We start from the raw sequence: 23,374 nt of genomic DNA, 5'->3' as shown, positions 1-23,374 counted from the left end.
GGATGCTACTAAGAAAATTTCAGGAAAGACCAACTAGAGCAGCTGAACTTTATTTGGGGTTAATCAGAGGCACTTAAATGATGGCAGGTGTGTACTGACTCCTATTTAACATGATTTTGAATGTGATTGCTTAATTCTGAACACAGCTACATCCCAGCGCACACTTATGCAAGCGCATTATTTTAGGGTTTTTTTGTTTTCTTCCCTCCACCTAAAAGATTTCAGTTTGTTTTTCAATTGAGTTGTACAGTTTATAGGTCACATTAAAGGTGGAAAAAGTTCTGAAATGATTTATCTTTGTCTCATTTTTTTACATCACAGAAACCTGACATTTTAACAGGGGTGTGTAGACTTTTATATCCACTGTATGTATGTGTATATATATATATATATATATATATATATATATATATATATATATATATATATATATATATATATATATATATATATTATCTCACAAAAGTGAGTACACTCCTCACATTTTTTTAAATATTTTATTATATCTTTTCATGTGACAACACTGAAGAAATGACACTTTGCTACAATGTAAAGTAGTGAGTGTACAGCCTGTATAACAGTGTAAATTTGCTGTCCCCTCAAAATAACTCAACACACAGCCATTAATGTCTAAACCGTTGACAACAAAAGTGAGTACACCCCTAAGTGGAAATGTCCAAATTTGGCCCAATTAGCCATTTTCCCTCCCGGTGTCATGTGACTCGTTAGTGTTACAAGGTCTCAGGTGTGAATGGGGAGCCGGTGTATTACATTTGGTGTTATTGCTCTCACACTCTCATACTGGTCACTGGAAGTTCGACATGGCCCATCATGGCAAAGAACTCTCTGAGTATCTGAAAAAAGAATTGTTGCTCTACATAAAGATGGCCTAGGCTATAAGAAGATTGCCAAGACCCTGAAACTGAGCTGCAGCACGGTGGGCAAGACCATGCAGCGGTTTCACAGGATAGGTTCCACTCAGAACAGGACTCGCCATGGTCGACCAAAGGAGTTAAGTGCACATGCTCAGCATCATATCCAGAGGTTGTCTTTGGGAAATAGATGTATGAGAGCTGCCCGCATTGCTGCAGAGGTTGAAGGGGTGGGGGGTCAGCCTGTCAGTGCTCAGACCATACGCTACACACTGCATCAAGTTGATCTGCATGGCTGTCGACCCAGAAGGAAGCCTCTTCTAAAGATGATGCACAAGGAAGCCTGCAAACAGTTTGCTGAAGACAAGCAGACTAAGGACATGGATTACTGGAACCATGTCCTGTGGTCCGATGAGACCAAGATAAACTTATTTGGTTCAGATGGTGTCAAGCGTGTGTGGCGGCAACCAGGTGATGAGTAAAAAGACAAGTGTGTCTTGCCTACAGTCAAGCATGGTGGTGGGAGTGTCATGGTCTTGGCCTGCATGAGTGCTGCCGGCACTGGGGAGCTACGGTTCATTGAGGGAACCATAAATGCCAACATGTACTGTGACATACTGAAGCAGAGCATGATCCCCTCCCTTCGGAGACTGGGCTGCAGGACAGTATTCCAACATGATAATGACCACAAACACACCTCCAAGACAACCACTGCCTTGCTAAAGAAGCTGAGGGTAAAGGTGATAGACTGGCCAAGCATGTCTCCAGACCTAAACCCTATTGAGCATCTGTGGGGCATCCTCAAATGGAAGGTGGGGGAGCGCAAGGTCTCTAACATCCACCAGCTCTGTGATGTCGTCATGGAGGAGTGGAAGAGGACTCCAGTGGCAACCTGTGAAGCTCTGGTGAACTCCATGCACAAGAGGGTTAAGGCAGTACTGGAAAATAATGGTGGCCACACAAAATATTGACACTTTGGGCCCAATTTGGACATTTCCACTTAGGCGTGTACTCACTTTTGTTGCCAACAGCTTAGACATTAATGGCTGTGTGTTATTTTGAGGGGACAGCAAATTGTTATACATGCTGTACACTCACTACTTTACATTGTAGCAAAGTGTAATTTCTTCAGTGTTGTCACGTGAAAAGATATAATAAAATATTTACAAAAATGTGAGGCGTGTACTCACTTTTGTGGGATACTGTATATATATACACACAACATTTTTATGAATTTATATTTAACATAAAGAATTTACAGATTATATAAAATTACATAACATGCTTTTTTCCACAGGGATATTTGAAAAGATTTTTATTGCTTCCCTAATTATTCATAAAAAAGGTAACTGTATCAATAGTAGAAGCCAAGACATTGATTGCACCATTATTGTTGAATTACTATGTGTGCTGCCATGATTTAACGCAAGAAAATGTGTAGTTGTCATATCTACCTTGACTTTATTGCTCTGGTACATGACTGTACCTTTAAGGAGAGGTATTGCCTATTCTTCAAACCCGTATAAAACCCCCAATCACGATTCAGTCTTTGCTTGGTATTGTTTCCTTTTGCTTTACCCGGAGCTGCCATAGGAAACATCGTTTAAAGCCTGATGTTAATATATTTGTTCCTAACAATATAATTACATTCACCTACCCTTTTGCTAAGTTTTATCAGCTTAGCTTTCTCTGAAGTTATTTTCCAGTGTTAGAGCTTATTTCGCTATCTCCTAGCTGCGATCAGCTGTTCACTCTGCTCACAGTGAATCAGAAGCCGAAAACAACCGCTGTGACGTCACACGCCATCTCAGCTGTTCCATTACACGACGGACTGCTGCCGCTGCAGCATAACAGATCTGTTCCAAACAACTTAAGTGGCTGGATCCTCTACACAACCAGGTCTGAATGTTCTAACCTTCTTAATGTGATATAATAATATGTGTTATATAAAATATCTAGTCCGGTAATTCAGCCGTTATTCTCCGCTAACATAATATTATGTTTTTGTTCACATAAGGTATTTTATAATCTAAACATTTGCCTAATTATGTTGCCACCCTGAGGCCATAGATATTTAGATTATAAGCTCAAACCTAATATTAATGGTAGAAATGATGTTTCCTAAAAATGATCTTTAGTATCATTCTCCTCACTCTCCGGAAACATCATATCTTCCACATCATAAAACGCTTATTAAAATCTAAAGCAAGAACTGCTATAACTTAAGTTTAAGTCTACAGTTGGATTCCATTCTTAAAGGAATATCTCTCTTTCACAGGGAATTTACAAAAGGTCACATTTGAGACTTGACAATAATATCAAGCCTGAACCATAAATCCAGTAGATTTAGTGACACACGTGCAGGCATTGACAGACATAGTAGAATCTATCACACAGGCATTAAATTCTCTACAACAGGAAAATGCTTCACTTAAATCTTACATAAAAGATATTGCTGACAAACAAAAGACTACTCACATAACAGAACCAAACGTCAGCCCGCCTGATAGATTTCAGGGTGATAGAAAATATTTTAGGGAATTTAAAAATGCCTGTTATTTACTTTTTGCACTCAGACCTCACACTTATCCTACTGACCAGGTTAAGGTCCTCACAACTATCTCTTATCTTAGGGGAGAGCCACGCATCTGGGCTAACACTCTTTGAAAACAATGACCCTATCCTACACTCTTTAGAATAATTTTTTTCTGCAATGTCACAATTATATGACGATCCTTATAAACAGCTAACAGCTGAAAATGGTATGAGAGCACTTAAACAGCTTAAAAAACCTGTAGAAGATTATATCACGGAGTTCAAGAGATTTTCTAAAGATAGTGGTTGGAATGAGTTATCTTTACGTAACCAATTCAGAATAGGGTTATCTGACCCACTTAAAGATGAACTGGCAAGAGTAGAAATGCCCCAGACTTTAGAAGGGCTAATTAACTTATGTATAAGTCTAGATAGGCGCTTAAGAGAATGTAGATCTGAATGTAGTCCCACTGAAAACACGTTTAGACGCTCTAGCACTCGGAATCCCACATCACAAATCACTAGACCCTCATCACACTCCACTCCTGAAGCTATGGATATTGGGTTCATAAAAGGACCACTTAACCCCCAAGAGAAGCTTAGAAGAAAACAGAACAACTTATGCATGTACTGCAGAGCTGCTCAATATGCTGTAAAAGACTGTCCAGTACTTGCACGTCAGAAGAAGGGTAAGAACTACTTCTCAAACACTTGCTATAGTTTACAGATCCCAAGTTCCACACACTGTTCACTCTCACTTGTTTTACAGTGGGAGAATCAACGAGTACCCTCCAAGGCGATTATTGACTCCGGAGCCAGCACAAACTACATCGACCTAAATTTCACTGTTGTAAATAAAATTCCACTCATAAAAAAGACAAATCCGGTGTTGATAAGAGTTATTGACGGTAGTCAAATTTCCTCAGGTCCTATTTCTCACCAGACTGTTCCCATACTTATTTCCACAGGTAATAACCACATTGAATACATTTCATTTGATGTTATTTCTTCCCCTCTGTATCCAGTAGTACTAGGCTACTCCTGGTTAACTCTACATGACCCAACAATATCCTGGAAATCTTCAAACATTGACTTTAACTCACAATATTGTAAAACTACATGTCATACTAGTCACCATATCTTACAGACAGACACTTCTAATATACCTCCTGAGTATTCAGATTTCTGTGATGTGTTCTGTAAAAGGGAGTCGGAAAATCTCCCTCCTCACAGAAAATATGATTGTCCCATAGATTTATTACCCGGAGCAGATATTCCCTACTGACATATCTTTCCACTTTCAAAAGTCCAATTGGATTATCTAAAAACCTACCTTGAGGAAAATCTCTGTAAAGGGTTTATTAGACCATCCACCTCTCCAGCAGGAGCAGGTATGTTTTTTTGTTAAAAACAAAGATGGTACAATTCAACCTATAGTGGACTATAGGGAACTCAATCGTCGTACGATAAAAAACAGATACCCTTTACCACTTATTCCGGAACTAATAGAACGTCTTGAGGGAGCAACTCATTTTACAAAACTGGATTTAACCTTGTCTAACCTCATACGCGTTAGACAAGGGGACGAATGGCTCACCGCCTTCCGTACTCGATACAGCCTTTATGAGTATACGGTGATGCCATTCGGCCTCTGTAACGCGCCATCTACATTTCAGTGCTTAATTAATGACGTGTTTAAAGATTTATTAGATATTTTTGTAGTCATCTACTTAGATGATATATTGATTTATTCACAAAATCAAACTGACTACATTAAACACCTACGTACAGTACTCTCTAGGTTAAGACAACATCATTTGTATGCAAAGCCAGAGAAATGTATTTTCAATACCAAAAATATAACATTCCTAGGTTATGACATTTTCCCATATGGGATAAATATGGAGAAAAGTTAAGTGCAAGCCATTTTAGATTGGCCAACCCCTACATCCAAAAAACAAATACAGAGATTTATGGGTTTCGCTAATTTTTATAGAAAGTTTATTAAAAACTTTGTCCATCTAGCTAGACCCCTAACTAATCTGACAAAAAGTAACATTAAATTCGCTTGGTCAGAACAAGCTCAAAAAACATTCAATGCATTAAAATACAAATTCACAACAGCACCAATATTATATTATCCTAACCCAACACTCCAATACGTCTTAAAAGTTGATGCATCAGGGGGGCGTGCCCGAGCAGCGTACCTAATAGGACGTTTTCTCTATAAGCTCTGAAGGAGCACTCTATAATCCGCCGATTTATGAGCATTCAACAAGAAAACCATCTATATATTTCTACATATAACAGTCACTAGAGAAGTGTGGCTATAATATAGCTCTTGTTTGCTGTCTTTATGATTTTAGAGCTATAGTTCGGGCGAACAAGACCTAAGGCGGCGGCCTATTTGTAGGTAACGACCTCCCCCGGCTCCTCCGGGTTATCAGTGCTGGCAGCAGGAGTCTGCCTTACTGACTTTATCAGTTATAACACATCGAGTTTCTTCTATTAATATACTACCTTTTGGACTTATACAGGTGCATTTCAAAAGATTGAAGCAAAACAACATAAGGGATTAAGCACTGCGCAGTTAAAATGGCCGCTGTGGGAGAATTAGACACGCAGGACAAATTTCAAGCAAGATGGTGTAAACTTGAATCTCTGTTCCAGCAACTTATCGATAAAGCTCCTTTTGACATCCTATCGATGCGCTTCACATCTGATACTGCTGATAACACTAAGGTGCCCCCTATGGTCATATCTAGCACACAAAAGGAGCCCTCGGAAAGTATTTCACTCTGGGAGCCGCATCGGATTAAGCCGACACTGGAGAATGCAAATGGCCCATACGCAATAGTATCGGAGCAGAAGAGCCCAACGAGAAATAAGATTTTGTGCTCACCCAGCAAGTTAAATGAGCTCCAGCGGATGAAGGGACATAACCTACTGACGATGGCTGCAGGTTTTTTTCTGGGGGGACCCCCAGAAAGTCATGTCTGAGCCGCAACTGCTTTCTGTGTGGGCGGCCACGCTTGGTAAATATGATCAACCCCATCTCTCCTTGGAGATACCCCAAATAATACAGAATAATCACCGCAAAGGGTATGAACTTGGGACTACACATAGAAATCTCTTTCTTCCCTGGTGCCATTTTCCTCACGCTTTACCTGGAGACTCATGCAGCTCTGTTGGGACAATTCCAAACGGATAAACTAAGCCTTTGGGATAAAAACTTAACTCAAAAATCCAGCTTGCAAAGTATTAATATTAAATCCAGTTGATCTGTTTTATATAATCCAGTTTTTCTTTTTTTTTTTCTTATTATACATAGGCATGTGTTTTGTTAAAAATATAATTGATAATTATAGTGCTTTGCAGGAATCCACAGGACTGTATCAAGAAACCTCAACGTGAATTTAGTTATGAATGAAACCATGTTATCGACACTAGTCCTGCAGATAATATTTATGTTCTAATAACACTTTGCTTGTTTGCCTGTTTCTACTGGGGGTAAGTGGGGGGCCCCTGGGGGAACATTTTGGACAAGGAAAGCACACACCAGGACAATATTGCACGTTCCCACGATATGTCATAAAATATATTCGCTTGGTGGCCTGCGGCCGAGGCTATGGGCGAAGCAGGATAAACATTAGTTTTTTATACGATGACACAGGATTTGATGCAGGTAATACTGGTTTATATGTATCACTATATAGATAGTAATCCTTAAATATAAGTCCTTTCTGTGGAGTTTTTGTTATTCACGTATGATACAAACGTGGTTGTCATAGCTAAGTCATTAAGTATTATTTATAATTTTATTGGACAGAGATGGAATATATAGCGCAATAACTTCTCTGCCAAGTATAGTGCTATGCTTTCCCTCTAAACACAGAGTTTGGACTTCATATCCTTTTTCAGAAAGATATTTGAAAGTTTAGTCCATGCCTTTTTCCTTAAGGTTTTACTCTTTGTGTGTTTATTATACCTTTTTGTTTTTTCTTTTGTTTTCGTTATTACTGTTATCTTTATCCTACTATATAATGGTCCCCAACATTATTCTAATCTAAATTGCAAGGTCCAAGAGTGGCCTGAATTGTATCATTAGGGGCAGAAATTATAAGCAAAAACAGAGGACTCTTTAAATATTTGATATGTACATGTGTACTATACAACATCTGATTTACCATTAATGTACATTTTTTTAAGTATGATTGTTTATTGTACCATGCAGTTCCTCAATAAAAAAAAAAAAAAAAAAAAGTTGATGCATCAGATCATGCAATTGGAGCAGTACTGTCAAAAAGACAAACCCTTAAACATCCGCTTCATCCTGTCGCTTACTATTCTCGTGTAATGAATGATTCAGAAATCAATTACACAATAGGTGAAAAAGAACTGTTAGCTGTCAAGGCAGCCTTCGAACATTGGCGACACCTTCTAGAGTGAACTTCCAATCCTATCCTTATATACACAGACCACAGGAACTTACAATTTTTAAAAAACAACCGTACGCTCACATCCCGTCAAGTTCATTGGAATCTATTTTTTAATAGATTCAACGACCTCATTACTTACAGACCCTCCAATAAAAACTTAAAAGCGGATGCCTTATCTAGAATTCCTCAGAAACCAGCATTACATCAAAACCAAAAAAACGATAGTACCCTTGGACCACATTATTGGTCTCACTGAAAGTATTCGTTCTCTACTAAAAACACACCAGAGCTCAGATGTAGATTTACCCCGTACACAGTTATATGCAGGTACTGATGGTCTACTTTACCATGACAACCAAGTGTATGTCCCACAAACTCTAAGATCAAAAATCTTATACACCAACCATGATACTCCATTGGCCGGGCACCCGGGAATTAAAAAGACAATTGATCTAATTTCCAGAAACTTCTGGTGGCCCACAATTAACGCAGACATTAAACAATACATTAGGTCATGTAAGACTTGTACAGTTTCTAAGAATACAACTCAACGTCCTTATGGACAACTACTTCCTTTACCTACTCCCACACGACCATGGACTGACATTGCATTAGACTACATAGTAGAATTACCAAAATCATCCAACTATACAACCATATTAGTTGTTGTTGACATATTCAGTAAAATGGCATATTTCATTCCGACAACTAAACTGCCAACTGCCTCAGAGACTGCTAATTTACTTATACAGCATGCTATAAAGCATCATGAATTACCACTTAGTATAATGTCTGACCATGGATCTCAATTCACAAGCAAATTTTGGACCGAATTATGTAAAATTCTTAAAATTCAACAACGTTTAAGTACCTCTTTCCACCCTCAGTCCAACGGACAGACCGAGAGGACTAGTCAGTGGTTGAAGCAATTCCTAAGGTGTTTTACTAATATGAAACAAAATTATTGGTCATCCCTGTTATCATTTGCTGAATTTGCTTATAATAACTCCGTTCACAGTACCACTAAGTTGTCACCTTTCTTCATCAATTATGGTTTCCATCCTGCCTTTCATCATGATAATCTTCAAGACAGTTCTTGTCCTTTAGTAAATGACTTAGTGAATACTATTGCAGAAACATTCACATTAGTGAAAGAGAACATTGAACACTCCAAGGATTATTATAAATTCTATTTTGATAAGAAACGGACACCATCTCCCAGATATGAAATAGGAGATAAAGTCTGGCTCTCCACCCGTAATTTACGGTTGACATATCCGTTTATTATTGGACCTTATGTTATTAAAGCTATTGTCAACAGTAATGCTGTCACCTTATCTCTTCCCGATGGGTTCCGCATACATCCTACTTTTCATGTGTCTTTGCTTAAACCTTTCCATCCTACTCGGGATTCGGACACCACATCCCCTGCTGCCCTTAATCTTCGGGACATGGACCAGGACTACGAGGTTGCTTCCATCAAGGATTCCAGTCGTTACAGAGGGAGTCTACAGTATCTTGTACACTGGAAGGGTTATCCTGTTGACGATGACTCATGGGAGCCTGCTGGAAACTTATTGGCCCCACGTTTGGTATCGCTGTTTCATCGACGCCATCCAGACAGACCTAAACCGTGATCCCCTGAGTGGATCTTTGGGGATGGAGTTCTGTCATATCTACCTTGACTTTATTGCTCTGGTACATGACTGTCCCTTTAAGGAGAGGAATGGCCTATTCCTCAAACTTGTATAAAAACCCCAATCACGATTCAGTCTTTGCTTGGTATTGTTTCCTTTTCCTTTACCCGGAGCTGCCATAGGAAACATTGTTTAAAGCCTGATGTTAATATATTTGTTCCTAACAATATAATTACATTCACCAACCATTTTGCTAAGTTTTACCAGCTTAGCTTTCTCTGAAGTTATTTTCCAGTGTTAGAGCTTATTTCGCTAACTCCTAGCTGCGATCAGCTGTTCACTCTGCTCAAAGTGAATCGGAAGGCCGAAAACAACCACTGTGATGTCACACGCCATCTCAGCTGTTCCATTATACGACGGACTGCTGCCGCTGCAGCATAATAGATCTGTTCCAAACAACTTAAGTGGCTGGATCCTCTACACAACCAGGTCTGAATGTTCTAACCTTCTTAATGTGATATAATAATATGTGTTATATAAAATATCTAGTCCGGTAATTCAGCCGTTATTCTTAGCTAACATAATATTATGTTTTTGTTCACATAAGGTATTTTATAATCTAAACATTTGCCTAATTATGTTGCCACCCTGAGGCCATAGATATTTAGATTATAAGCTCAAACCTAATATTAATGGTAGAAATTATGTTTTCTAAAAATGATCCTTAGTATAATTTATTCTCTTCACTCTCCGGAAACATCATATCTTCCACATCATAAAATGCTTATTAAAATCTAAAGCAAGAACTGCTATAACTTAAGTTTAAGTCTACAGTTGAATTCCATTCTTAAAGGAATATCTCTCTTTCACAGGGAATTTACAAAAGGTCACATTTGAGACTTGACAGTAGTATACTAACATTTTCAAAATGTTTTCAAAATTCTCCACTCTTATAACACTGGGGGCAGGGGCTACACTGACAAGTGCCATTTTTTGAGAAATCAAGTAAGTCGTTTGCTGTTTTTTAAGCAATCTATTACTTTTTATGTTTACGTTGATTAAACATAATTTTTTAGCAAAGGAGCAGTTTAATAACCATTTAACTCATTACAGAATCCAGCTGGTACAGCTCTGTATTTTATACTGGGTGCCACCATCTTGTAACTCGCGTATTGTTGCATACTGTGACAGAAGCAGAGCACTTTGACAGATCTGGATTTTGACAGCTGTACCATGTGCTTCAGTTAAAGGGACACTAAACCCAAATGTTTTCTTTCGTGATTCAGATAGAGCATGCAATTTTAAGCAACTTTCTAATTTACTCATATTATCAAATGTTATTCATTCTCTTGGTATCTTTATTTGAAATGCAAAAATGTAAGTTTAGATGCCGGCCCCTTTTTGGTGAACAACCTGGGTTGTTCTTGCTGATTGGTGGATAAATTCATCCACCAATGAACAAGTGCTTTCCAGGGTCCTGAACCAAACAAATAGCTTGGATGCCTTCTTTTTCAAATAAAGATAGCAAGAGAACGAAGAAAAATTGATAATAGGAGTAAATTAGAAAGTTGCTTAAAATTGCATGCTCTATATGAATCACTAAAGAAAAAAATTGGGTTCAGTGTCCCTTTAAGTTCACATAATAGAGAGTGGAAGTGTTATAGTTTTGTGTTTTTTTTCACAGATTAAAAGTTACATAACAAATATAAATCTAAGATGGCGGCACCCAGCGTGAAGCCGAGAGCTTCATTAACTGATAATTGTAAGTGGTTGAAATAAGAGAACAGCAAATGGCACAGGAGGAAAAACAATAGCATAATGAGTAGTAACCCTGCTACTGTAGGTGTTCTCAGCAGTTTAATATCCCTTTAAGAATTCTGTGTTAATAACCAGATATACCAAAGCAAATCAATGGTATGTATTTAAAGAATGATTCATTTAAGAGATTAAAGTGTAGTGCAATGTACAGCCTGTGTCTAGAGTCCTTTAAAAACTAATAAAAATTGCATTTGAGTGACTAATTCTTTGAAACTTTATCAGAGAAAAACATTCACTAGTCAAATAAATAGTAAATATTGCATAATGTGAAAATAATGTGCCCTGGTGCAAAGAATAATACAATACCATGTACCTGCTGCTGAATGGAGGCTTGTGGCTGAGTTACAGATATGGGAATCTGACTGTGGAATGCTTGCTGCAGCGGCTGAGAGATTTGCGAAGGCAGCTGGCTTTGTGCAGATGTAAGGATGGAGACACTTGGTGTTTGCGGTTTAACTTGCACCTGAATTTGAGTCTGAATTTGAGCTTCTGTGATTTGCTGCTGTTGCTGTGCAATGTGTAGGGCGGCAGGGAGTGAGGAGAGGGGGATGTTAGAAGCCTGCACTCTGCTGGGTAGCTGTGGTGGTGGGGTGTGCAGGCTGGCTGCATTCTGTACTGGTGGTCCTTTGGAGGGGTCATACTGCTGCTGACTTTGCTTCTGCCCTGTTAGCTGTACCGTCTGTGGTGTGGGAGGCATCCCTCCTGCATAAAAATGAAAATAATCAGAATTTAGCCTTACAGGAGACTTTAAAGTTAGCTGACTTTCTACATCACAAATGTAATGAAAAGAACACACATTGAAATGCACATTAAAGGGACACTGAACCCAAATTTTTTCTTTCGTGATTCAGATAGAGCATGCAATTTTAAGCAACTTTCTTATTAACTCCTATTATCAAATTTTCTTCATTCTCTTGCTATGTTTATTTGAAAATCAAGAATGTAAGTTTAAATGCCGGCCCATTTTTGGTGAACAACCTGGGTTGTCCTTGCTGATTGGACAGCACCAATAAAAACTGCTGTCCATGGTCTGAACCAAATATTTGCAGACTCCTTAGCTTAGATGCCTTCTTTTTCAAATAAAGATAGCAAGAGAACAAAGAAAAATTGATAATAGAAGTACATTAGAAAGTTGCCTAAAATTGCATGCTCTATCTGAATCATGAAAGAAAAAATGTGGGTTCAGTGTCCCTTTAATATTATGTCTATGTACTTTATTGACAGTTTATATGTGCTCAACATTAGTCTTCTGATTCGCTTTTCATTTTATCGATCTCTATGCAAATGAATTATGAGACTGTCATCTAGTTTACAATTATTATCAAATTTTAATCCAAAAAGAATAAATTATATAAACACTTAGTTGTCTTAAGTAATTTTGCAAATAATAGTTTAATTAATAGTCTATTTGTGGTCATAGAAATTAGCATAGCAGATAAAAATAAAGATTCATACATAGGCACGAATAAGGGAACACATGACATTAAAATACAATTAGCTCAAAAACTCAATTTAAAGCCAAACAACAATTAAAGGGACACTCAGGCTTTATTAAATTTTCATGATTCAGATAGAGCATGTAATTTTAAACAACTTTGCAATTTACTTCCATTAAAAAAAATGTGCAGTGTCTTTTATATTTACACTTTTTTTGAGTCACCAGCTCCTACTGAGCATGTGCAAGAACTCAGACTATACGTATATGCATTTGTGATTGGCTGATTGCTATCACATGGTACAGGGGGAGTGGAAATATACATAACTTTGAAATGTGTTAGAAAAGAATCTACTACTCATTTGAAATTCAGAGTAAATGCTATTGTATGGTCTTGTTATCTTGCATTTGTTGATTATGCAAATCTGCTGTGTTTACTGGTCCTTTAATTAGAAGATTAAACTAAACACATATACAGAAACCTCTCACTTGATTTTGTAAATTAGAACAAATATACCAGTATTTATACAGTTTTCTGCCTGATTCTGAGCAATAACTAAGGAAGATTTACATGATGCCTAGTGTACTGTACCCCCATCCCTGATGTAACAGCCCTGTGATTTGGGTGTCACAGAAGTTACGACTGAATGTAATAAAATACTAACACCTATATTACGAGTTTTGCGTTCGTGTTTTAACGCTGAAAAAAACGGCAATTTCAGCGTTAAAACAGCAATGCAGCCAGCAAGCATTTTAGCCTGTAACGCAACGTCAATCCCGCAAGTTTTGCGGTGAGGCTAAAAAGCTTGCGTTACAGCCTATACCGACACGATCCGTTTCGCAATCTGAGACCAGTAGTTATGAGTTTTACGCAACAAAACTGTTACACAAAACTCATAACTAAAGTGTTACAAAGTACACTAACACCCATAAACTGCCTATTAACCCCTAAACCGAGACCCTCCCGCATCGCAAACACTATTTTAAAGTTATTAACCCCTTATCTGCCACTCCCGACATCACCGCCAATATACTAAAGTTAATAAAATGTATTAACCCCTATATCGCCGCTCCCCGACATCGTCACCACTATACTAAAGTTATTAACCCCTATTCCCCTGCACCCCAACATCGCCCACACTATAATAAAGATATGCACCCCTAAACCTCTGGCCTCCCACATCACTAACACTAAATAAACCTATTAACCCCTAAACCACCAGCCTCCCACATCGCCAAAAACTAAATTAAACCTAACGACCCCCTAACTTTAAATTTAAATTACAAGATCCCTATCTTAAAATAAATAAAAACTTACCTGGAAAATTTAAAAAAACTAAATTTAAACTACATATTAAACTAACATTACTATTATACTAAAATTAAAATAACTATCAATTAAATAAATTAAATTACAAATTAAAAAAACCTAACACTACTAAATAAAAAATCTACAATTACAAAAAAATACTAAATTACAAAAAATGAAAAAATACTAAAGTACAAAAAATAACAAACTCTAAATTACGATAAAAATAACAACCTAAATTATTAAAAATAAAAATAAAAAAGCCCCCCCAAAATAAAAAAAAACCCTAGCCCACAATAAACTACCAATAGCCCTTAAAATGGCCTTTTGTAGGGCATTGCAATAAAAAAAATCATCTCTTTTCCCTGAAAAAATACAAAGACCCCCCAACAGTAAAACCCACCACCCAACCAACCCCCCAAAATAAAAAACCTAACACTAACAACAACCTAAGCTACCCATTGCCCTGAAAAGGACATTTGTATGGGCATTGCCCTTAAAAGGGCATTTAGCTCTTTTTCTTGCCCTTAAAAGCGCATTTAGCTCTTTTAAGACAAGGCCAAACCCTAATCTAAAAAAAAACCCACCCAAAAAAAACACTAACCCCTGACGATCCACTTACAGTTTCTGAAGTCCGGAAATCCAGACGGCGAGAAGTCTTCATCAAGGCAGCAAGGTCTTCATCCATCCAGGTGTCATCTTCTATCTTCATCCAGGCGGCATCTTCTATCTTCATCCCGGCGGCGTGGAGCGGGTCCATCCTGAAGACATCCGGTGCGAAGCATCCTCTTCATATGGTCGCCACCGTATACTGAATCTTCAATGCAAGGGAGCTTTTTCAAAATGGCGTCCCTTGCATTCCTATTGGCTGATTTGATTTTTGAAATTCAAATCAGCCAATAGGATGAGAGCTATGGAAATCCTATTGGCTGTTCAAATCAGCCAATAGGATTAGAGCTACTGAAATTCTATTGGCTGATTTAAATAGCCAATATGATTTCAGTTGCTCTCGGCCTATTGGCTGATTTGAACAGCCAATAGGATTTCAGTAGCTCTCATCCTACTGGCTGATTTGAATTTCCAAAATCAAATCAGCCAATAGGAATGCAAGGGATGCTATTTAAAAAAAGGCTCCCTTGCATTGAAGATTCAGTATACGGCGGCGACCGTATGAAGAGGATGCTCCCCGCCGGATGTCTTCAGGATGGACTTGCTCCGCACCGCCGGTATAAAGAATAAAGATGCCGCCTGGATGAAGATAGAAGACACCGCCTAGATGGATGAAGACCTCCCGCCTGGATGAAGACTTCTCGCCGCCTAGATGTCCGGACTTCAGAAACTGTAAGTGGATCGTCGGAGGTTAGTGTTAGGTTATTTTTGGGTGAGTTTTTTTTTTTTTTTAATTAAGGTTTGGGCTTGTCTTAAAAGAGCTAAATGCCCTATTAAGGGCAAGAAAAAGAGCTAAATGCCCTTTTAAGGGCAATGTCCATACAAATGCGCTTTTCAGGGCAATGGGTAGCTTAAGTTTTAGTTAGAGTTAGGTTTTTTATTTTGGGGGGTTGGTTGGGTGGTGGATTTTACTGTTGGGGGATCTTTGTATTTTCTTTCAGGGAAAAGAGCTGATTTCTTTAGGGCAAGGACCTACAAAAGGCCCTTTTAAAGGCTATTGGTAGTTTATTGTAGGCTGGGGGGGTTTTATTTTGGGGGGGCTTTTTATTTTTATAGGGCTATTAAATTAGGTGTAATTGTTTTTATTTTGGATAATTTTGTTTGTTATTTTTCGTAATTTAGTATTTTTTTATTTTTTGTAATGTAGTATTTATGTATTTTTTGTAATTTAGTATTTCAATTTTTTTGTAACTGTAGATTTTTTTTTTAGTAGTGTTAGTTTTTTTCATAATGAGTAATTTCATTTATTTAATTGATAGTTATTTTAATTTTAGTATAATAATAACGTTTGTTTAATTTATAGTTTAAACTTAGGTTTTTTAATTTCACAGGTAAGTTTTTATTTATTTTAAGATAGGGATCTTGTCATTTTAATTTAAAGTTAGGGGGTTGTTAGGTTTAGGGGTTAATAGTTTAATTTGTTGTTTTTTAACAATGTGGGGGGCTGGCGGTTTAGGGGCTAATAGGTTTATTTAGTGGCGGTGATGTGGGAGGCCAGAGGTTAAGGGTTTAATAACTTTATTTAGTGGCAGTGATGTCGGGGAGCGGCACAATAGGGGTTAATATCTTTATTATAGTGTGGGCGATGTTAGGGTGCGGGGGAATTGGGGTTAATAACTTTATTATAGTGGCAGCGATATCAGGGGTTAATAGATTTATTTCGGTGGCGGCGATGTCGGGGGTGGCAGATTAGGGGTTAATAACTTTATGTAGGTGGCGGCGATGTCAGGGACAGCATATTAGGGGTGTTTAGACGTGGGGTTTATGTTAGGGTGTTTTTTCCCCCATAGACATCAATGGGGTTGCGTTACGGAGCTTTTCATTCCGCAATCGCAGGTGTTAGTTTTTTTTCTAACACTTTCTCCTCATTGATGTCTATGGGGAAAGCAGCACTTGTTTTCTGTGCGGTATGGAGCTCATCACCACTATATCGCATGCACAAGGCGGCTTTTCCAAAACTCGCAATGGCAGCGCTATGGAGGGTGAAATAACGCAACTTTTCTTACGTTCGTTTCGCACTCTCTATAGCGCAAAACTTGTAATCTAGGTGTTTATTATTGTGGTATCTTTCTCTAAGAATGAATCTTTAGATACAATCCTCAGCTATAATTGCTACAGATTCGAAGCTCCTTACATTCAGATTTCTTAAAGAGACATTGTGGGTTTATTTTTTCTTTGCTTCCTCTAAAGGGGGGTGTTTCAAAAATATGATTTTTTTTTTTTTGCATTTTAATAGCCGACGTTCCTGTCCTGACGTTCTGTCCCCCAGTAAAGACAGCCAGTGAGGATTAGTAGGAAATAAAGGGTTTTAACAGCGAGAAGTCAAAAGAAACTGAAACATGCAAACAAAAAGAAAAAAACATTTATATTCTGATGAATTTAAATTAAAAACCTTGAGAAAAAAAACATTTTATAAAGATCTTCTAACAGGCTGAATGGAGGCTGATTAAACCTTGCATAGTGTATTGTTTTCTTTTTTTATAGCCATTACTGGAATAAAATGAGTGCTTTTTGTACCTCATGTTTCTTGAAGTATCTGTATAAGTTTTATTTAATCACAAAAAGAAAATGTATGCTTACCTGATAAATGTATTTCTTTTTTGACATGATGAGTCCACGGATCATCTTAATTACTAATGGGATATTCACCTCCTGGTCAGCAGGAGGCGGCAAAGAGCACCACAGCAGAACTGTTAAATAGCTCCTCCCTTCCCTCCCACTCCAGTCATTCGACCGAAGTTAAGGAAAGAAAGGAAAAGCCAAGGTGCAGAGGTGTCTGAAGTTTAAATAACCAACAACCTGTCTTACAAGAACAGGGCGGGCCGTGGACTCACCGTGTCAAAAAAGAAATAAATTTATCAGGTAAGCATAAATTTTCTTTTCTTTTTTATGACACGATGAGTCCACGGATCATCTTAATTACTAATGGGATTCAATAACCAAGCTAGAGTACACAGATGATACGGGAGGGACAAGAAAGGGAACCTAAACTGAAGGCACCAATGCTTGAAGAACCTTTCTCCCAAAAGCGGCATCAGCCGAGGCAAAAGTGTCAAATTTGTAGAACTTTGAAAAAGTGTGAAGAGAAGACCAAGTTGCAGCCTTGCAAATCTGTTCCACAGAAGCTTCATTTTTGATTGCCCTTGAGGAAGCAACAGCCCTCGTGGAATGAGCCATAACTCTCTCTGAAGGCTGCTGTCCAGCAGTCTCATATGCAAAACTTATAATACTCTTCAGCCAAAAAGAAAGAGAAGTAGCCAAAGCTTTCTGTCCCTTACGTTTTCCTGAGAAAATCACAAACAAAGAAGAAAACTGACTAAAGTCCCTAGTCGCCTGCAAGTAAAACTTTAAAGCATGGACCACATCCAAACTGTGCAGAAGTCATTCTTTCTGAGAAGAAGGACTAGGACACAAAGAAGGAACAACAATCTCCCTATTAATGTTCCAATCAGAAACAATCTTAGGAAGAAATCCTAATTTAGTACTTAAAACTACCTTATCTGGATGGAAAATAAGGTAAGGAGACTCATACTGCAATGCCGAGAGCTCTGATACTCTACGAGCAGAAGAAATAGTAACAAGAAATGAAACTTTCCAAGATAACAATTTAATATCTAAGGAATACATAGGCTCAAACGGAGCCCCTTGAAGAACTTTGAGAACTAAATTAAGGCTCCATGGAGGAGTAACTGGTTTGAACACAGGCCTGGTCCTGACCAAGGCCTGACAAAATGATTGTACATCTGGGACATCCACCAGAAGTTTGTGTAACAAAATAGATAAGGCCGAATTTTTGACCCTTTAGGGAACTAATCGATAAACCTTTCTCCAAACCTTCATGGAGAAAATACAAAATTCTAGGAATCCTAACTCTACACTCTACTCCATGAGTAGCCCTTGGATTCACACCAACAGAGATATTTACGCCATATCTTATGGTAAATCCTTCTAGATACAGGCTTACAAGCCTGAATCATGGTCTCTATGACCTAGTCAGAAAAACCCCGCTTGGACAAAATTAAACGTTCAATCTACAAGCAGTCAGCTTCAGAGAAACTAGAATTGGGTGAAGGAAGGGCCCTTGAATTAGAAGGTCCTTCCTCAACGGAAGTCTCCAAGGTGGAAGAGATAACATGTCTACCAGCTCTGCATACCAACCCCTGCGAGGCCAAGCAGATGCAATGAGGATCACTGATGCCCTCTCCTGCTGGATTCGAGCGATGACCCGAGGAAGAAGTGCAAACGGAAGAAAAAGATATGCTAAATTGATAGTCCAAGGAACCGCCAGAACATCTATCAGTTCCGCCTGGGGTTCCCTGGACCTCAACCCGTATCTCGGGAGCTTGGCATTCTGTTGAGATGCCATGAGATCCAATTCCAGCTGACCCCAATTGAGAATCAAGCTGGAAAACACTTCCGTATGGAGTTCCCCCTCCCACGTATAAAAGGTCTGCCTGCTCAGGAAGTCCGCCTCCCAAATGTCCACCCCTGGGATGTGGATCGCTGACAGACAGCAAGAGTGGGTATCCGCCCACTGAAATATTTTGGTTACCTCTGTCATCACTAAGGAACTCCTCGTTCCTCCCTGATGATTGATGTAAGCCACTGAAGTTATGTACTCCGATTGGAACCTGATAAACTGGACCGAGGCTAACTGGGGCCAGGCCAGAAGAGCATTGAAGATCACTCTCAGTTCCAGAATGATTATATGAAGAACAGACTCTGGCTGAGTCCAAACTCCCTGAACCTTTAGGGAGCCCCAGACTGCTCCCCATCCTAGATGGCTGGCATCTGTTGTCACTATCACCCAGGAAGGTCTGCGAAAGGAGGTTCCCTGAGAAAGATGATCCCGAGACAACCCCCATTGAAGATAATTCCTTGTCTCCTGCTTCCAGAAGTATTCAAGGAGACAAATCTGCATAATCTCCGTTCCATTGCCTGAGCATGTTTAAACGCAGAAGTCTGAGATGGAACCAAGCTAACGGGATGATGCCCATTGCCGCTACCATCAGCCCGATTAACTCCATGTACTGAGCCACTGATGGCCGAGAAGTGGACTTCTGTCAGAAAAATCAACATTGATAGGGAATCTATTATGGTTCCCAAGAAAGTTACCCTTGTATTTGGGACTAAGGAACTCTTTTCCGAATTTACCTTCCATCCGTAAGACCGCAGGAAGGATAACATTTCCGTGTGTAATCTTGCTTGTTGGAAGGATGGCGTCTGGACTAGCATGTGGTCCAGATAGGGCGCCACAGCAATGCCCCGTAACCGAAGCACCACCAACAGCGATCCCAAAAAAAAAAATTCTGGGAGCTGTGGTAAGACCGATGGAAAGAACCACGAAATGGAAGTCTTTGTCTAGAAAGGCAAACCTCAAACTTGAGATGATCCCTGTGAATGGGAACATGCAAGTACGCATCCTTAAAATCCACTGTTGTCATAAATTGACCCTCTTGTATCAAAGGAAAATAGAACTAATAGTTTCCATCTTGAAGGACGGTACTCTGGGAAATTTGTTTAGTCTCTTGAGATCTAAAATAGGCCTGAAAGTTCCCTCTTTTTATTTTTTTTGGAACCACGAACAGATTGGAATAAAATCCCAGACCCTGTTCCTGAATCGGAACAGGAACTATCCCTCCCAGGTCGGAGAGGTCTCTTACACACAGTGTAAGAACGACTCTCTATCTGTCTGGTCTGCAGAAGATCTTGAAGGCAGAACCTGCCCCTGGGAGGAAAAATCTTAAACGAATAAGGAAAACCTCAAGTGGCTGAAAGGCTGAGTAGATCTTTGAATTAACAACAGGCCTTCTTGAACTGTATTCCCCTATTCCAAGACCGATTGGGTCTCCAGGAAGGCTTGGACTGCTCCCGCTTAGAAGAGGGGGTGGAAGAATCTTCCTCGAATATTTGATAGGAAACAAAATTACTCTGATGTCTGATTTATTTCTCTTATCCTGAGGGAGGGAAAAGTCCTTATCTCCCGTAATATCGGAGTTATCTCCGTCAAACCAGGTCCAAACAAGGTCCTCTCCTTGTATGGATCCCCAAAGTTTAGACTTAGATGAGACATCCGCAGACCAAGATCCCTAACCCTAATACTCTGCGGATTATTATAGGAAGCTTGAAAACTTAACTTCCGCTGAAGGCAAGTCTCTGAAGATAATAAGTTGGATAACTTCAAGGCCCATAGCCAGTCCTGGATATATATATATATATATATTCTTTTCTTTTCTTTTTTTTTATGCTGCCACACTAGTAATGTGAACACTGCATGAAGTCATTGTAAACCCTGGTGTACATACATTATTATACTGCCTAAGGAACCGTCAGCTAAGACTCCTCAATAGAGTCTGGCACCGGAAACATCCATTAAAGTTAGGAGAAATAAGGGGTACCCGGTTTCTGGTACCAAAAAATACATACACCTAGGAGGGCACATCAATAAAAATTGTATAGCTTTACTGTACGGATTAGGGTTGACTACGCCAGAAATGTCGGAGTCGCTCAGATAGTTAAAACCTCCTTAGGGAACAAATGGATAAAGATAAAGGAATTACCCAGACAGAGTCTGAGATTTTCTCCCCTTATATACTACCGAAGTATCTTCCTCTACAGGTTTCAGGGAAGAAACATTCAGAATAGCGTCTTGCAAGTAACTCTAAATGGAGTTAGTGAGGAATCGCAGGACACTGCATGTGTGGGCTATAAAATTTTATTAACATTTGAGGAGAATTTTTTTTTTAATCCCTATAGTTCTCACAACATAAGGAACAAAGAAAGGGATTGGAGGTTCCACATTTGTTACAAAAAACATAAGGTGACACTCTGTAGGGTCTCTTGGACCAAACTGACTCACATATGAAGCATATTCAAATAAAAGACTTAACTTTTTTAATTAAATTGAAACTCAATGTTCATGTGCCCTTAAGAATGTTTAATTATCCAGGAAGGCACTGTGACATGATAATGTATGTATGTATTGGGTGACATAACAGACGTTACTGTCTCTTTAAATTTTAAAGATTAACTTTTTATTCTTATGCAGGCAGGAATGGGTGGATCAGTACATAAGGAAGTCCGCCTCTGCAAACCCCCTCTACACCTCAGCTTAACGCAGCTGAGGTGCCTGCCAGCCCATCCGCACAAAATTCTGCTGCAACTGTAGCGCTGCTCCTAAGCGCAAAAACTCAAACTAAACAACCTCCGTTCCTTCTGATAACCGGAAGAGTTAGGAACAAGCTGCGCAACTAAATTGGCGCCACATAAGTCCCGCCCATCGTGGGCGTATCAATAACTCTTTCCTCTGTCGCCATTATCCAAAGTTTAACTACTGTAAACAAATAACGGATTGACCAGCTTTTTAGACAGCTGCGCAGTCCGTTTGTACATTTTAACACAAAAACCCCCTACGCACTGAGCTTGCTCTAATTTTCCTGTAGCAGCGCCCAAACTCATCGTAGTAATCAAGTAATCTCCTGGTCGGTTAATATTATGTTATGAAACCGCCGGGAGATGAGGGTCATGTCGCATTCAGCCCCAGTGCCTGCGTCCAAGCTGCCATAGTGTCCCCTTACACAATAGGAGAAGCTATCCCAATTTTAATGAGGCTTGAATAAAATAATAAAGTGCCCAAACTTTTTCTGAAATTTCCTTTCTACCCCCAGAAAAAAAAGTCAGCACTTACCTCATCTTCTGCCTGACAGCAAGGCAGTTCCCAGGTTTAAGAGGTCCTCTCCCTCCTATGGACCTGTGATAAAAGAAAAAACTGAGTAAGGTCCCTCAAGTTTTCAGGGTTAGGGCAGCATCAGTATGGGAGGCGCAGTGAGAATAATGTCCCACAAGTTCCCATTGCTCTAAAGCCACCAATGCCCTACTGAAGAGACTGATATGGACTACGGCTACACCCTAGGACAAAGCAGCACAATCTTGTACTACTTTAAAAATAATAAACTCTTGATTGAAGAATCTTTTCTAACACCTAACTTTACCACCTCCTAGCACTAACGTAGGCAAAGAGAATGACTGGAGTGGGAGGGAAGGGAGGAGCTATTTAACAGCTTTGCTGTGGTGCTCTTTGCCGCATCCTGCTGACCAAGAGGTGAATATCCCATTAGTAATTAAGATGATCCGTGGACTCATTGTGTCATAAAAAAGAATTGTTATCTACTTTGGCTTGAAACTGGGTTTCTTCATATTTGCAGTGATATCATATGAAGCTCACTACTAGGTATACAGCCTCCGTATGGAGCTTGATGCTCCATGTTTCTGGCGAGCCTGAAGGCTCGTCAGAAACACAAGTTATGGATCAGCGGTCTAAAGACCGCTACTCCATAACCTGCCCGCCCGCTCTGAGGCGGCGGACAGACATCGCCGAAAATCAACCCGATCCAATACGATCGGTTGATTGACACCCCACACACAGAACTGCTGGTGCAATGATAAATGCTGACAGCGTATGCTGTCTGCATTTATCGATGTGCGGCGGACATGATCCGCAATATCGGATCATGTACGCTTACACATTAATAAATAGGCCCCAAAATCACATTTAGGGCTAGATTACGAGTGGATCATTATTTATCGCTCCAACTCACCTGTTAACTCCGCTAGAAGTAAGCATTTTGCACGTGTCAGGTAGCGCACTTGTTACAAGTTGA

General features: G+C 39.2%; 1 protein-coding gene across 1 annotated transcript in view; it reads right to left on the bottom strand.

Annotated features, from left to right (window-relative positions):
* LOC128648916 (E1A-binding protein p400) overlaps positions 1 to 23,374 on the bottom strand; it is a 684,550-nt gene that overhangs the window by 606,348 nt on the left and 54,828 nt on the right. Inside the window, exon 5 of the mRNA XM_053701874.1 lies at positions 11,615 to 12,003. Coding sequence (XP_053557849.1) covers positions 11,615 to 12,003 — 389 coding nt within the window. The remainder of the gene's footprint in view (positions 1 to 11,614; positions 12,004 to 23,374) is intronic.

This window comes from Bombina bombina, chromosome 2 (assembly GCF_027579735.1).
Source record: "Bombina bombina isolate aBomBom1 chromosome 2, aBomBom1.pri, whole genome shotgun sequence".
Classification (NCBI taxonomy): domain Eukaryota; kingdom Metazoa; phylum Chordata; class Amphibia; order Anura; family Bombinatoridae; genus Bombina; species Bombina bombina.
Note: the sequence above shows the minus strand (reverse complement) of the source record. Positions and strands in the feature narration are given on the sequence as shown.